The sequence below is a fragment of the Bombus bifarius genome, unplaced genomic scaffold, assembly GCF_011952205.1.
Source record: "Bombus bifarius isolate JDL3187 unplaced genomic scaffold, Bbif_JDL3187 scf7180000007973, whole genome shotgun sequence".
In the NCBI taxonomy this organism is placed as follows: Eukaryota; Metazoa; Arthropoda; class Insecta; order Hymenoptera; family Apidae; genus Bombus; species Bombus bifarius.
Window position 1 is genome coordinate 4485681 of NW_022884359.1, and position 15798 is coordinate 4501478.

The window sequence follows — 15798 nt, forward strand, 5'->3', positions numbered from 1 at the left end:
ATTGGTTTGTTTAAAACAATATTTGAGAACTAATACGTAAAAGTATATCGTTTATTGTGAAAAATATCTGAAGTACGTTATTCAAAAGTGTTACCGCGCGCGTTCCTTCGTTCACTAACGGATGTGGACTATACCATTTGGACCGTTCCAATTGTTCCAACGTTCCTTATTCATTGTTTACGTGACGTGGTACGTTGAACGATACGTTTACTGGTTGTTGCCGGTTGTGTTCAAGCAGAGTAAAGTTGAAATTGTTTTGTTTAACTTGGTTCTCGTAATTTTTATAAAAAATAGTTGTGACAATGTTGCAATCTATATTCGACGATGTGCGGCGAATGAATAAACGGCAGGTAAACGAATTTCTTCGTTCGAATTACCGTAGATTCTTAGAGTGAGCACATATGGTCGATAAATAGGCTTTATCACTGTTTTCGATTCCTTTTACAGTTCCTGTATCAGATGTTAAGTTTTGGTATGATCGTTACATCTGCTCTGATGATATGGAAAGGCTTGATGGTTGTAACAGGTAGTGAAAGTCCGATCGTGGTCGTTCTCAGGTATTTGAATACTTAACCTAATAGTTACATTTGACGCATCTTTCGCGCGAATAGTTCTAGTTTTAAATTGTAATGTTATTGATTTTCTATTAAATTTTGTACACACTGTCGATTTCTTATATATTATTAACAATGTTTTGTTCAATGGATCATTACGTATTGGAGTAATTATACATTTCGTATTATTTAAGAATCATAAGTTGTGTGATAATATTAATAATAGAGAAACATTAAATTTTATACTTTTTGCATAATTTATAGATTTAATTTAGCGTTTCAGTATTTTAAAACATGATTTTTTATGCATGGAAATTTTAATATTATAGTGGTAGTATGGAACCAGCTTTCCATAGGGGAGATTTGTTATTTTTAACCAATTACCAAGATGAACCAGTCAGGGTAGGAGAAATTGTTGTTTTTAAAGTTGAGGGTAGAGATATTCCAATTGTACACAGAGTACTTAAACTACATGAGAAGTAAGTATCTTTTAAATATTAACGACAACAAGAATAAAGGGTAGGTATACATCGAATTATTAAAAAAAATAATTTATGTATTTTAGGGGCGATCAAAATAATACTGTTAAATTTCTAACAAAGGGTGATAATAATTCTGTTGACGATAGAGGTTTATATGCAGCTGGTCAATTATGGCTGACACATAAAGACGTTGTTGGCAGAGCAAGGGGTTTTTTGCCATATGTAGGAATGGTTACAATATGTATGAATGAATATCCCAAATTTAAATATGCAGTATTATCAGTTTTGGGATTATATGTTTTGGTACACAGAGAATAAAGGTATTTCATATGGGAAGTTATGAAATAGACTATCTGAACATTTACAAAAAAAGTGCATTGTAAATTTAAATCCTAATTCATAACTCAAATACACATGTGAAGCTATGTACAATGTGATTTTATGTCTTGTTGATTTCGTACCACTTGAAGAACCTTTTGTTATGCAAGAGGTTAATAATATAATAGTTTTGCAGAATTGTATGTATATTTACAATAGTAATAAGAAAATATTAAGGTATATGTGTAAAACAACAGTACTTTTGTACTGTATTAAAAAATAATGTTCTGCCATTATTGGCAAAATTAAATGTACAAACGTTTTTATTTTCAATTAATACTAATGTTGTTTTTCAAACATTCATTAACTCGTTTCATAAATTATTTACAAAAATTTTCGTTAACAATATAATATATTATACAAATATCAAGAGTTTCAATATTTTATATTTGTAATCGCATTTACAGTATTTTCTAATTATAATGTAAAAATTATTATATCACTGAACAGGTAGGAAGTGTAATTAATTTACGCTTATTTTCGATATTGGGAGATCATAAAATCAATAAATATTCTGTATAAAAGATAAAAGAAAGAATAAAAAATTTGGGAAAATAAACATTAAAATGTATATATTTAAGTAAGCTCTTAATTTTTACAGCTCATAAGATTAAGCATATCTTCTCTACCTTCTTCAAAGTTGCAATATATGTATATAAAGTTTTTATTTTATGGGCACTGATTATTTTAAAAATATTGACAGTTTTGTAGATCGCTTAACATAGTATAATCAATCATCAATGAAACTTGTTTGTAGTCAACTCTTATGAAAATCTTTGTATATTAATTACGTTTATTCAATACAATGTAACTTTTGTCTCTGACTATCTCAGATTATGAAATAAATTTATAGTACACAAATTATATACGACTTTCTATTTTTAATCCTTACAGTTTCGTAGCTTTTATCATTTCAAATTAGGATAAAAATTGTTTCAGTAAGGTTAAATATATGTTAGTGTGTTATGTGTTAATAACAATATTTGAATAAAAAATTATAGAGAAATAGGTATTTAGATTGTAAAAGAATATGAAATGTATTATATATCAATCAGGTATAACGTGGTTCCACTCGAATCCACATTTCTTTTGGACTAACAATTAAACCTGGCATTTTATCTTTGAGACTATTTGGTTCATCCTCTATAAACGAGAAGTTAAAGTTTTGCATTAATACAGCGATTATCCCGAACATATTATATCTCGTAAAAGTTTCACCCACACACACACGACGCCCTAATACAAAAAGAGATAAAACGTTATTACTGGTAATGTCGTTAAAATATGCCAAAAATGCTTTACTTACCAAATCCAAAAGGAAATGTGAGATCTTTACGCAGTTTACCATCTTCTGTAAGAAATCTTTCAGGCCTAAAATTATGGGGATCACCCCATAAATCTACGTCTGTATTTAGTCCGTCTAAATTGGTAATTACTATTGTATCCTTGGCAACATCAAAACCAGAAAGAGTGGTTCTCTTTATCGCTTTATGTAATACGCTGAATGGTGTCAGTGTTTCGTATCTGAGCGATTCCCGTATTGTTGCTTCGATATATGGTAAACTAAAACATTTTTAAGATTTTTTAGTGAAATATTTTCTGCCACATAATAATTGCAGTACGAATAATGTATACTTCTTCCTGTCTTGCCACGTAATGAGTCTTCCAGTTCCAACCACTTTATCTATTTCCTCTCTTATATTTTTTATTACTTCTGGATGATGCATTATAAGCTTGATTGTGTGTAGAAGAGCACTTGGCACCGCAGATGAAGCTGGAAACATGATATCCACAAGAATCATAATAAGTTGTTTCTCGGAGAATGATTTTCCTTTAGCGTTTCCGTTTAAAACCTTTAAATATCGGTCTATTAAACCTTTATCGTCCTCATTATCTGAGTATTTTCTCTTGTCTAAATGTTCCTGTAATAATCATGATATTTTATAGTTATTTAGTATATTAAAATAATATAATTTATAAGTATAAACGTAAAATTGATATGTACCTTAATGAAATCTACCATACGATAAGTTCCTAGCATTATATTTTTATATCCAAACATATTTCCAAAATACTTTAAGAACCAAAATTGAGAAAGAGCTCCTCCAGTAGTGTCAAGTGCTCTTTGAAACATTATAGCAGATTCACAAAAATATCTCAGTTTATGATATTCTGAACGATCGAATTTTTCGCCAAACATTATATACCATATAGTATTCGCAACATATGGATACAGAATATCCGGAAATCGCGCGGAACCACTTTTTAAGATTGTCTAATAAATTCATTGAAACGTCAATTAGTAATCAATTTTTAATTTTAAAATATTTCTCATCGTGTCCTGAAGTACCTTTTCTTTGTCGTTAATGGGACCTTCTTTCAGCATGTCAATAAGAATTGCAATTTCTTCCATTGCGATCGTTTCAAATTTTTCTTGTCTTCTACCAAATCCAAAATCTCTCATATGTCGAAGAACAAATCTTCTTTGTTCTTGCCAAAATAAACCTTCGACGAAAAAGATACCTGGAATTTCATGCAATTACAAATATGAAGCATTATTTTTGGTATTCCTCTTTCATAAACGTATCAAATTTTTTTCATGAGAAAATACCTAATGATTCTCCAAAGGATCTTGCTAAGAGAACGTCTATATTGCCCGCTCTTCCGTCAAAATCATCTTTCGTTAGTACTTCTTTAATACTGTTATAATCATTCGCAACTACAGTCACAATACCACCAAAGTGGCATGTCAAGACTTTGGATTTCAACTTATTTGCATAATACGTCACAGCTTTAAAAGGATATTTGTAATTATACCATAATAAATACCAATAAGATCCTACTATTGGCAATCGCGGAATGCCTATTATGGTAAAATATTTAAATTGTAATAAAGGAGAACGAATGCAGATAATTTAAATACGACGCACGGAATTATTTTAATCCTGTAAAACTTACATGGTGGTGTATTTGGAAGTGTACTTATACTTTTGTAGATTTCATATCCTACTAATAAAACTAGTATTATAACAAGAAATGGTGACATTCTTTCTTCAGTTCTGAATACAGAATGATCATCGATAATTATTTCTTCCCCTATTTAATATCTCCCTAATAACATACGTGCATATATATATATATATTGTTTATGCATATTCAGATGAATCTGCATACATATCTTATCTCTTGGTACGAAGTCGAAAATTTTAGTTTCTTCATAACAAAAGATGCAAAATAACTTAAAGTAAATAACTTGAAAGGAAAATTGTTTTTCACTCATTTTTCGTTTTTAGAAATAGTATTGATATAAAGATTAGACATAAGATAAACGTAATACTGATTATATATGTAAGCAAATATCAATGGGAATTATGTAAGCATCAAAAGTGTTAAAAATTACAAAGTTTACTTAGGTACCAATTTTGTGATTAAATATCCATCTTATTTATGTAATCTAATAATGTTTTAAATATGAGGTATAAGAGTAGTTAAAAATAAAATTTCTAATAAAAATCTCTATTTTACAATATAAAGTATCATACATTTTTCGAATTTATTAGATCACAACATAAAACATCTAAGTACATATTGTTTATTATATTTTATCATACTATATTCTACAAAACTCTTTCTCTACAAAAAATAATCTTTTCTTTTCTTAAATAATATATTTATTTTTAGGTTCTAAAACAGATTTATATAGTTCATTCACTGAAAATACTTAGTATCACCTAAGCACACTACTTGCAAACTATTTTTTATCACTGAACGCATTCGATCGTCATTCATTACTGCACAACCTACATTTGGGGATAATTTATATAATAAACAAATACAGTCATCCAAGTTCTGCATTATTTCCTTGTCAAATACTGGAGTTTTCGTTAAATCAAAATGCAGTTTTAAAAAAGCAGTATACAGAGGTACACAGTGAGCTGCCACTCGAAGATGAAACATCAAGAGGAAAGTTTTTGCAGTCTAAAAAATTATATTTAATATGTAATAAAGGTAACATATAATAAAAGTAAAATATATAATGAAGGTATTTACCTCCAATGTTGCTTTTAATGTTTTTAGATCTGTATGATGTTCACAATACTCGGTAAGTATTCTTGTTAATCTTTCACACCACTTGGCACAACCAATATTAGTCAACAGTTGAGGTAAACTTAACATATATACACATCTTAATTCCACATTTTGTTCAAATTCCATATTATCTAGTAGAACAGCTAAAATATCATCCCTCTTTGTCCACTGTAATAATATACAACATTACAAGATTTATACTTAAATTAATACATATAAATACTAATTTTTTAAACTTACTTCAAATACATTTAATGTATTATCCCAATGTTCAATGGTAGCTAATAAAATTGTTAAGCATTTATATATCAAAATTACATATTTGGCTTCTCTTTGATGACTTAAGCATTCTAAAGCATGAAAAATTACTTTGGCATATCCGGTGTCAATGAATCCTTTTTTCTAAATATCCAAACAAAATTAGTAACCTATATTGGTGAACAACATTATATTTGAAATTATATAATATAAATTTTTACCAAGTGAGTATGTTGAATAATTTGATATAAACATTCAAGACCTAGTACAATGTTTTCTGGCACATAATCATCAATAATTATTAAAGCTGTTGGAAGCACGTCACTAATATGATTATATAAAGTTGGTTTCTAAAAAAGATAAATATAGATTATAAATTTTAACATGTAATTACTTGATCATTGTTTCTTTAATTTGGTTCACGAACCTCAATTTGATATAAAATCCATTTGTAACTTGCTACAGCTGCTGGATAAGCTTTCCAAGTATCTTTCAGTAACTTAGGCCTTAGCGTTAATAATACTGTAGTAAAGTTATCTTGTTCCGTTAAAAGTTGTGAGATGTTTTGATATCTATATAACTCCAAGATTTTGCTAGTCAAGTCTTTGGAGATGGACACAGATTCTGTTGTGTTCCAAACATTTTGTTCATGTTGTTCTCCAATGAGTAGTAACAAATTGATTGTAAAAGTTTTTACTATCGATGAATCTAATTTTATTTGCATGTGCCCTTCATGACGACAGTAAATGACATGCTGAAGCATAGATCTGATATCTTGCAAATTTCTATCTATAATTTGTCTATACCCTTTGAAGTCTTTTTCTTCGCATGGTCGACTAGTACCGTCGATTCTTTCAGGAACATAACTCACTTGTATAAGATTATTGTATTTTGCCCATAAGTCTTCCTCATAAAATTCGCCCTTAATTTTTAAAGCTTCCAATTCTTTTAAAAGACTATTCATTTTAAGTATTATACGTTAAGGAGTTCGACAAGAGATAATGATTGCTATGTTGCGAATCAACTTCTTCGCAACGATTTATTAGTTCCGCAAGTACACACAGAAAGTATCATTTTTCGAATTACTGTGAATGATAGTACTTCAGCCGAATTCCTTGTTTCATACTTTTAATCAACGAAATAATTGTTGACTCTTTTACGAATTTGGCTTCGAATGATCTGAACACTCAATCAAAAGGGAGTATATCACTTTTTATCGACCATACTTAGATATACAATAATTTGACAAAAATCTTTATTCGTATTTTACAATATTAATATCTAGTATTTCAATCGCAACGAATGTTTCTTCTACTGGCCTACCTTTGTAAATTTACGATATAATTACTGTATTTTGTAATATTGTTCGATGCCTCGAAAGTGTAATCGATACGAACCACACGAGGTCTCGAAGAATCTGTCATTTTCCCCTTCTTTTAACACTTTACCGTCAAAAGATAGTTTCCTTTCTCTTTTGTACAATCTTCCTTCTTCAATCTTATCGTTTAATATGTCTTTGCTAGTCAGTTACTATACGAGTATACCGCGATCGTATTCGTGCTCCAACTTTAACCAAAATCAAGAACATTCGTGCTAACTACATGGAAATCTCAGTGTACGCCGTTACTAGTGTTTCGGTGCATCACTTGCTCATACTGAGTGTCGTGTCGCGTAACGTAAATCGTTATTTATTTTTTATCAGTTTCTGAGATTCTTGGTAATTATGAATTAAAGAAGGTGTAATAGCTGGTAGTTACGACATGGCTGAGTACCGTTAGTTCATTTTCTATTTTTTTCAAATCATTTGTTGTATCGCCGTTTCATTTTCCATGATTAATCTTTAGATTTAAGTTCCACCTCCATTTTGCATCCTACATACGGGACACCGCCCTTCAAACAATTATTACATAGTTAATAATTCCTTATTTTTTCGTCTGAACAACATAAAATTATCAAAAACACACTTAAAATATTATTCTCGTTATTCGGGAAATCTTTCGCGAATTTCTCATGAAAGTTACATAACCTCATTCTTCAAAGTTGAACGAATTTCTTGACTCATAACTTTTTGTTTTACTTTCTTACTTCGATTATTGCATATAATATCATTTAAAGTATATAATAATTTCACGATGTACTCGAGAATGTCATCTACATCAAACATAAAATAAAATGTACAAATCTTCTTAAATACAATTACTCTGGTTCTCTTAAGGATCCGGTTCTTATTGTGTATCATCAGGGGTAGGCAGTGACTCTGAGGTTATGGCAGAGCTAGCAGCATTTCTCGGTCAGGAAATTCCTGAGGGAAGAAACAACCTGGCTGATAATCATATCAATCTTGAACGGGTTGCTGATTATTGTGAAGCAAATTATTTTCAAGCTGAAAACAAGAGAATAGCTTTAGAAGAAACCAAAAATTTTACTACTCAGTCATTGGCTAGTGTAGCCTATCAAATAAATACCCTTGCTTATAATTTTTTACAATTATTGGATTTACAAACATCTCAGCTTGCTGAGATGGAAAGCCAAATGAACCATATTGCTCAAACGGTTATGATACACAAAGAGAAAGTAGCTAGAAGAGAAATTGGAGTATTAACAGCTAATAAAATTACGGTACGCCAGTACAAAATTATTGCACCAGCAAATCCTGAAAAACCAATTAAATATGTAAGAAAGAGTATTGATTACACAATCTTGGATGATATTGGACATGGAGTACGTAGTAGTGGTACTCCAAGAAGTAAGCAACGTGGTGGAAGTCAGGGCAGTGTTCAAAGTTTAGGTGCAGCTTCCACTGGTTCTGGTTTAGGTGCTGCTATGGTAGGACCAGCTCCTACCACTAAGCCACCTACCCCTCCTCAGACAGTAAGAACTGGTAAATATAAAAATTATATATACACATATATCTACTTTAAAGTGACATTGGATTATTTAATATGAATTTCCTATTTTACCTCTAGGAACATTGAGCAAAGGGTCCCGAGAATACAGAACACCACCTGCAGTTGCTCCACCTCAAGTTCCTAGTCACTATGCTCCTAATTATCCACTAGGTCATCCAAGAAGAGAACGTGGTCCTGGTTATAGTACTTTACCTTTACATGCACATACCACATCTCATGCAGTACACAATACCAATCATAATACACATACAAATACTACAACCCAACATACTTCGCCACCTCAAGTGGGAACAGTTCATCCATTGCAAAGTCATCCGCAAACACCACCACCAGCTCCACCTAGCGTAACAGCAGGGTATGCCCAGGAACAACACAATAGTATGCCTCGTAAGTTCTTATTTGATAGGACTTAGATTTAACTAATAAACTATGGAATTATATAATTATCCGTTTCCATTTCTAGCGCCACCTTCGCCCTTAGTTGGCATAACTGGTAATACGTTAGATTTTACCAGTTATCACACTTTGTCAGAAAGATTGAGTCATCAAGTTAGTCGAAGTAGTGGTGCAAGTAGCCCACCATTACCACCACCACCACCACCAGAACAAGAAGAACATCCGCAATTTGGTAGACCTACACAATCTAGTGGTGCTATTATGCCTATTGTACCGGATGAGGAAGATCTCCCTGGTTGGGTGCCAAAGAATTATATCGAAAAAGGTATGTTGTGATACTTTTTAGACCATAGAATATTTAAGTAGCATTAAGATGTAATCAAATATTACCATTTTAGTTGTTGCAATTTATGATTATTATGCCGACAAGGAGGATGAGTTGAGCTTCCAGGAAAGCTCTGTAATTTATGTACTAAAAAAGAATGATGATGGGTGGTGGGAGGGGGTCATGGATGGTATAACGGGTTTGTTCCCCGGAAATTACGTAGAACCTTGCGTTTAATAATTTGTCCAATATTGCATTTAGATATATCAAAATTGTGAATATTGGTGGTTATTCACAAAAGACTGCAAATTTAAGAGACAGATTCTCTGATTTTAATATCTTATTTAGTATTAATAATAATAAGGCTATACTAACACGATCGATACAAAGACATAGAACGACGTAACAAAATATGAGGTGGAATATGGTAAATGTGTAAATTATAGATTCTTCCACGAATCTCAAATATCATGCGAATTTTCTAAAAATCAAACTAACCAATCTTTATATCAACATAAGAAAGTGTATTTTTTGGTAAATAGTATTTCCTCCAGTGGATGTTATTTTATCTCGACTTCAATAGATCATATTTATATACATATATGCATAAAGGCATGTAGTTACTATGCTACTATATAATCAATTAGCTGTTAATTGTATTTATGTATCTAAGGTGTAACTAATACGATGTTAGTAGTAGGTTAATAAGTAATCAAAATACCAAACGTCCTGACGTCGTGTAACGAGAATCTTTGCGCCTTATACTAAATATAACATCATAATATAAATTGCTTGATAAGTTTATTTTAATAGTTAATGGTATATTGACCTCAGGATTTTAGTTCTCATAAAATGAAGTCGACGAAAGTAATCCTTGTTTGAATGTTTTAAAGAATATACCAAGTCGTAGCATATGCATTATAGAGTCAATTAATGTATGCAATTTGTTTAAGATGTAGTGATTTCATTTAACCAAGTAGTATCCTACATAGCTGTGTGATATTCATATTTTGTATGCTGCTATTTGTTAGCGCACTATTACCACAAATATAAGTATCTTTTAATTGGCCAAGTAATTCTGCGGTCATTTTTGCCGCATTTCTCCCTCATTAAAAAATTATCCTTTTATATAAGCTAAAAAGCTTGTATGTATCGACAATAAAGGTCTCGTTTTCGTGAGGATTACATACTTTGGAGGATTATCACAGAATTAGTACAGGAGAATTAGAATAGGATTTTCAAACAAATAAAGAGCTAGTGGATAGAAAATTGAATTTTTAATTTTAATAGAAATTTTAATGAAAGGTTTTATTTGTCAATAGGGAAGCATAATGAAATGTACGAATATAATTGTATTTAGAATCAAATAAAAGAATTGTAATATAAAATTTCGAATGATATTCATCCAACAGTTAAGGTTTCTTCACAAGTTCTTCCTAATTCCACGTTGTCTTTATCCATAACCATAATCCATTTTGCTGTTGCTTTAGTTCAATTAGTGGACAATTTATCTTACTAGCTTGTAATTCCACGTTACATCATGATTAGTAAAACACGAGTTCGCGAATGTCTATTATATCAACTAATTATAGTATCATATACTATAAATTGAGCGAGAGGAACTTGGAACGATTCAGATCACAAATCTAGGATGTTTATTTCCTTTGACAAATTTCCTATTACTCCTTCTTTAATTTCCTATTAGGATAGTTGAAAATAGCTTCTTATAATGTAAATGTTACGCACGGAACCGTTTCAAACGGATAACGAAAGCATTCCTTCCACGGTGAATTTTTTCTGCAGTCGGTCTCAATGTTCACTTAAATTATTTGCTAAGTTTAAACCGTGGAAACTTTCTCACTCACATACGTACAAGAAGCACAAAGTTGCGAGCAGTTCCTCGCCACAAATGTTTCCTCTTGTAACACGGTAATGACACCCACGGAATCCAGTTTTGTAGAGTAACGTACGTAAATTCTTACAGCAAAAGATTCGTTCTCCAACTAGTAGAGAGAAAATGGGAGAAAGGTACGGTTTTAGATGAACATGTTTTGTATATCTAGTATTTTCGTGAATTTTTCCATTTTCCCTGCGTACGTAGTAGTAGGATGAAAACAGGGCGCAGCTTTGAAAGCGGCGCACCAAGCTATCCTCGTATATCACGCTTAAAAGAGGTCGTGTGAAAATAAGACTGTACTAAAGGGAGAGAAGAAACGTTATTTTTTGTTATTATTCATCCTCGTAATACACTGCGGCCAAGATGCTTCTGTGGCGTTCCTCTTTTCAACACGTAGAAATTGTCGATTCGAAATTTCAATTTCAGGAAACTTTTGGAATCTACGTTAAAGTAAATTAAGGAGAAGAAACAACGTACAACTATAACTTTACTCGATATTTCTGAAATGATTTATACGCTTGGAAAGAAAATTTAATAAGTGATAAAATAACATTTCAATTTGATGCTACAAAAAATAGCATAAAGCCGTCAAATTGTATTGACAGCATGATTATCTAAGCGTCAAGCGTAAGTTGATAAATTTGCTGAAAGCCGCGAACGATTGTGCCCATCTGATAAGCAAAAGCGCAGAATTTATTCGATATCGAGGTAGCGCAGCGTACTTTATCAGGCTTCTTAGCGACTGGATAAATCTAAGGAGACGGAGTTGGCTCACGTACAACCAGCTATCTGATCTAATTCTCCAGATTGATTATCCCCCGGGTACCGGCAGGCAGCTCAGACCCATCTTCGCCTCGCTTGTAACAGAAACCGCTTCATTTGATTAATACCATCTTCCGGACCAGCCGCGACCATCTTCCCGACACCGACATCCCTTTCTATCTTCACCTGTCATTCCGTTCGTTCTTACGTCGAATCTTAAAATATTCTCCATGCCTTTGTCTCAACCGTTGTTTGAGTTCGCTACGAACTTCCTTTGTATTAACGAATAATAGACTCCTTCATTCTCCTCCATTCTCGTTTTTACCGCGAAATGAATCTTGTTAGTCGGTAGCGACTCACTTGTTAATTTGATCTCAAGAACAGAATTATACTAATAGCGCCTGGATATAGTTTAACTATAAAATTACATACAATTTAAACGAAGTGGATTAACGCATATAGTTTAGGCTTGCTGCACATCGTTCCATTCGATTTGAAGCAAATAGAAAGATAACGTGTCGATTCTCAAGGCTATAGCGTGACAAGTAGCTCGTAAGATTTAATATCGTGGCGGTAAGGCGCAAGATAGTTGAAAAGGGAGATCGTCAAATTCGCGTTCCCTTAGTCCACAAAAGTCGTGGATTTTATATCCAGTGCCCGGGGCGTGAAATGTCGCCTTTTTATTGGTAACCTTCCCTTCTAACGTGACTGCAATAACACCGAAGGTCGACGAAGGGATCGGAAATTTCTACGGAGTACACCGGGGGAGAAAGCTGACCAGGATGTCGACCAAGGAAACGGGATTAATATTCGCCGTGGCTTCTGGCCTGGCGAGTTCCAACTTGTCGATCCGTTTCTGAAGAGGAAGTGTGCCACCAGCCGGTATCCCCGTGGATAGGTATGTTGAAAGGCTGAACGGGATTCGTGTGGTTCACCGCTATGGCGACTGAAGTTCCTGTCTGGCTCCGTCATCAGTCTTAGTTTAACTTGCTGGCGTGCCCAGATGTTTCCCCTGTTACATTACTGCAGGATGTTGTGTTGCAATCTGAATGCGAGCTGCGGGGATAGTCGTCGTCACGTTTCTCAAAGTTTTGTGCTCAAGGAGTCGACGAAAAGAGATAGCGATCTGCAGACTACGTTTTAATTAAAAGTGCATATAGGAAGAGTTGGCAGGTACGAAGAATGAGACGACATGTAATTATAGGATAAGTTGGATTCGATTAAACTTCTGAATTGTAAGCGTTTGGTTCAAGCATCATTCATCAATCTTCTGCAAACAGTTCATTTATGAAGTAGATAGTATCTATCATCGAGCAGACGCGATTAGCTAGCTCCTTCTCCTAATGACTGTTTCATATCTCGAAACTTTGAACATAATTGAAGACTAACGAGATTTACAGTGCATAGAGAATGTAGCTTGAAATTAGTACGAGTATATAACGCTGTAGTCTCTTTAATGTTACTCTGTTTCTTTAATGCCATTGTGTAGGATACGTACACTAGAGACACTTCGTATAACACAATTTCGAGAAAAATGGACCTGAGTTCTATAATTCAAATTCTTTATATTATAATATATTTTGGTTAACGTAAAAAATTATAAAGTCTTTATGACACGATATCCTTAACATATTCTTACGCGTTCCTGAGTCTTACGGTATTGTTCCCTTGAGGAATGCCGAGAATTTCAGCCCATTAGTTCAGCTACATTTTTTTAAATGCTGTACTGCTTCTCCATTTGCTCTTTTATTTGTAACACAATGAATGTTACAAATTCCTTGACCGGCTTGCTTGCGTTTCTCCGGAAACATTCAGAGGTGTTCGCGAGTCATTAATATTCATGTATTTTAAACAATCTTTCGTCGTTGCTTTCCTTCACAGCCGTAAGCATCTATCTTTCCACTCTCCTTCTTCCTTTTGTCGCGATAAAGAAATCGGAATATTCAACAATAAAAATTCTTCATCTACTCGAATCGCGACAACCCATATTCTAAATATATATTCGTGATTTTGTACCGAGTTTAGTCGCATAAAAGTTTAATCAACGTTTAAAAGTCAATGAGTTAGTTGGCTAGGTCCAAGGCTCGAATAAAGAAGGAAGAGTCAATTTTGTTGTGCAATGCAATTTCACCCGGGCACATCGTCAGAGGACAAGATGATCCAAGTGGGAGTTACGTTGCTTTCCATAATGTATGCATTATGGTCCGTCCTAATTTGACAGAGAATACCCCGACGACATGAATTTGCGTTACGCACAACGTGTATCGTGGTGTACGAGAGGTTGAGGGGGAATTACGACGGGTTCAGGGATAAACCACGGGGGCACGCTAGTCCCCTCTGGAGCAGGGTTGAGAGGCTAAACCAGATTTCATTGCGATATTACCTTTGGGAGGCGTGTTCCAAGAGAATCTCACCACTCTCGAAGACGATTTCAACTTTGTGTCACCTCCGTCGAACTAAATCGAAAATAAAATCGTCAAGATGGATGTAAGATATTGTAAGATGATGTAGCCTGACTGAAAACTGGATAACGCTTCAAAAGTGGCTTAGATCTTTAAACGTAAAGTTGGCCAGAGTTTTAGATGCGTTACTCGTATCAAGACGATACTTTTTAGTTCTCAGTCGCGTCTGCGGGGATTGAATTAAATTTCCGCTGCGAAGTGTATTTAAAGTAGCGATGGTGTTTAATAGCGCGAAATATTCACCAAGAAATAAAGATCGGATAAAACTATTACGACTGAATTGAATAATAATTTAAAAAAGCAATCCAGTTGTGAAGCACGTTTGCACAAGCTTACGCAATACTTCAGCCCTTTTTTCCTAATGGGATATCGATTGCAACGCACACAAGCATCGAGACTTTCCACAGCTTTCTTTCATCCAACGCGTCACACATTTGTTACAGAGAAAAAACAGCGTTTTCCAAGAGGACGCTCGTAAAAAGGTGTTCGGGCGTTGATCGATCCTCAGGTACAAATAAGTAAATCGTATCGTTTGTAGCAACGTTAAGCTGTCCTGAACACTTGAGCCGCTTTCATTTTATCCTAATCTTTTAAGCGATCGAAACACAAAGACTGCTGTTTCTCACCTACGCTTGCTGCCATTCTCTTTCTGCCACTGTCCTATAACAATCCGCACCCCTTAACGCTTCACCTCCTCAACTGCCATTCGCTATCTAACTGGCTCTAGTGGTATGTCCAGTACAGCCCCAACGACATTAATCTGGGATCTGTAGACTACCCAGAATCCGCATAAAGGGGATGTCTCGGAATAGATCGATTGAAAGCTCTATAAGCCTTGGAATCCGAATACAGAACCAATTCGGCCTAGGATTTCTATCCTCTGGTCTATACCGTCTTTTCACTGAATGTTCATTAGACAGTCAAAAAAGAACGTGTGTATCAACCTTGAATTGACTCAAGCTTTCTGCACCATTGACGTTGCCTTTTCTTCTCGATTAATTATGGAGATGTCGCAACACGATTGAGGACGAAACATGGTCGTTGTTACGTAGTGGCTTAACGAAGTATCACGCAAATATGATTGTTGTTCACTATATCGCTTGACTAATAATTCGATATTGAATTTGTATAAACATTTACAGTCTAAACATCACAGTAGGGTCTTTGGTTAGGACATATTAAAATGCCTTTTGCTCTCCTAGATGGTATTTGTTGCTGGTAGTGTCTGGCAATGTTCGTTGGGTATAGATGATCGAAAACACGTTTTAGTTTATATCGTATATGGC

The 15798-nt window shown here is 33.7% G+C and overlaps 4 protein-coding genes across 7 annotated transcripts; 2 read left to right on the forward strand and 2 right to left on the reverse strand.

The window, feature by feature from the left end:
- The first annotated feature begins 187 nt into the window (after positions 1-187).
- On the forward strand, positions 188-1473 carry LOC117215333 (signal peptidase complex catalytic subunit SEC11A-like). The gene is made up of 4 exons (XM_033461701.1): positions 188-350; positions 448-557; positions 884-1033; positions 1120-1473. Exons 1-4 carry the CDS (start codon positions 303-305, stop codon positions 1352-1354), a joined length of 543 nt encoding a protein of 180 aa, XP_033317592.1. The 5' UTR covers positions 188-302; the 3' UTR covers positions 1355-1473.
- A 50-nt stretch (positions 1474-1523) lies between these two features.
- On the reverse strand, positions 1524-4528 carry LOC117215272 (probable cytochrome P450 304a1). Of its 2 annotated transcripts, XM_033461661.1 has the most exons (7): positions 4373-4528; positions 4026-4277; positions 3765-3937; positions 3420-3689; positions 3050-3336; positions 2721-2977; positions 1524-2650 (listed from the first exon to the last, which is right to left on the reverse strand). In XM_033461661.1, the coding sequence occupies exons 1-7, from the start codon at positions 4458-4460 to the stop codon at positions 2466-2468; spliced, it is 1512 nt and encodes a 503-aa protein (XP_033317552.1). In that variant the 5' UTR covers positions 4461-4528; the 3' UTR covers positions 1524-2465. The 2 variants fall into 2 exon arrangements, with proteins under 2 accessions (XP_033317552.1, XP_033317554.1); XM_033461663.1 differs by lacking the exon at positions 4026-4277 and having other exon boundaries at positions 4373-4518.
- Positions 4529-5027: 499 nt separating this feature from the next.
- Positions 5028-7126, reverse strand: LOC117215304 (TELO2-interacting protein 2-like). The gene is made up of 5 exons (XM_033461683.1): positions 6189-7126; positions 5983-6111; positions 5744-5905; positions 5465-5671; positions 5028-5392 (listed from the first exon to the last, which is right to left on the reverse strand). Exons 1-5 carry the CDS (start codon positions 6723-6725, stop codon positions 5123-5125), a joined length of 1305 nt encoding a protein of 434 aa, XP_033317574.1. The 5' UTR covers positions 6726-7126; the 3' UTR covers positions 5028-5122.
- A 214-nt stretch (positions 7127-7340) lies between these two features.
- LOC117215287 (abl interactor 2) lies at positions 7341-10779 on the forward strand. Of its 3 annotated transcripts, none has more exons than XM_033461675.1 (5): positions 7341-7478; positions 7977-8642; positions 8728-9057; positions 9134-9391; positions 9465-10779. In XM_033461675.1, the coding sequence occupies exons 2-5, from the start codon at positions 8027-8029 to the stop codon at positions 9626-9628; spliced, it is 1368 nt and encodes a 455-aa protein (XP_033317566.1). In that variant the 5' UTR covers positions 7341-7478; positions 7977-8026; the 3' UTR covers positions 9629-10779. The 3 variants fall into 3 exon arrangements, with proteins under 3 accessions (XP_033317566.1, XP_033317555.1, XP_033317561.1); XM_033461664.1 differs by having other exon boundaries at positions 7397-7534; XM_033461670.1 differs by having other exon boundaries at positions 7397-7534; positions 8004-8642.
- Positions 10780-15798: the final 5019 nt, after the last annotated feature.

Coding starts and splice junctions, on each gene's coding strand:
- LOC117215333 (XM_033461701.1), top strand. CDS start 303: ATGTTGCAATCTATATTCGACGATGTGCGGCGAATGAATAAACGGCAG. Junction 351..447: donor GGCGAATGAATAAACGGCAG/GTAAACGAATTT, acceptor TTCCTTTTACAG/TTCCTGTATCAGATGTTAAG. Junction 558..883: donor CCGATCGTGGTCGTTCTCAG/GTATTTGAATAC, acceptor TTAATATTATAG/TGGTAGTATGGAACCAGCTT.
- LOC117215272 (XM_033461661.1), bottom strand. CDS start 4,460: ATGTCACCATTTCTTGTTATAATACTAGTTTTATTAGTAGGATATGAA. Junction 3,938..4,025: donor ATCCTTTGGAGAATCATTAG/GTATTTTCTCAT, acceptor ATGAAATTCCAG/GTATCTTTTTCGTCGAAGGT. Junction 2,978..3,049: donor ACGTGGCAAGACAGGAAGAA/GTATACATTATT, acceptor AAAATGTTTTAG/TTTACCATATATCGAAGCAA.
- LOC117215304 (XM_033461683.1), bottom strand. CDS start 6,725: ATGAATAGTCTTTTAAAAGAATTGGAAGCTTTAAAAATTAAGGGCGAA. Junction 6,112..6,188: donor GGATTTTATATCAAATTGAG/GTTCGTGAACCA, acceptor TATCTTTTTTAG/AAACCAACTTTATATAATCA. Junction 5,906..5,982: donor TTATTCAACATACTCACTTG/GTAAAAATTTAT, acceptor TTGGATATTTAG/AAAAAAGGATTCATTGACAC.
- LOC117215287 (XM_033461664.1), top strand. Junction 8,643..8,727: donor TCCTCAGACAGTAAGAACTG/GTAAATATAAAA, acceptor TTTTACCTCTAG/GAACATTGAGCAAAGGGTCC. Junction 9,392..9,464: donor AAAGAATTATATCGAAAAAG/GTATGTTGTGAT, acceptor TTACCATTTTAG/TTGTTGCAATTTATGATTAT.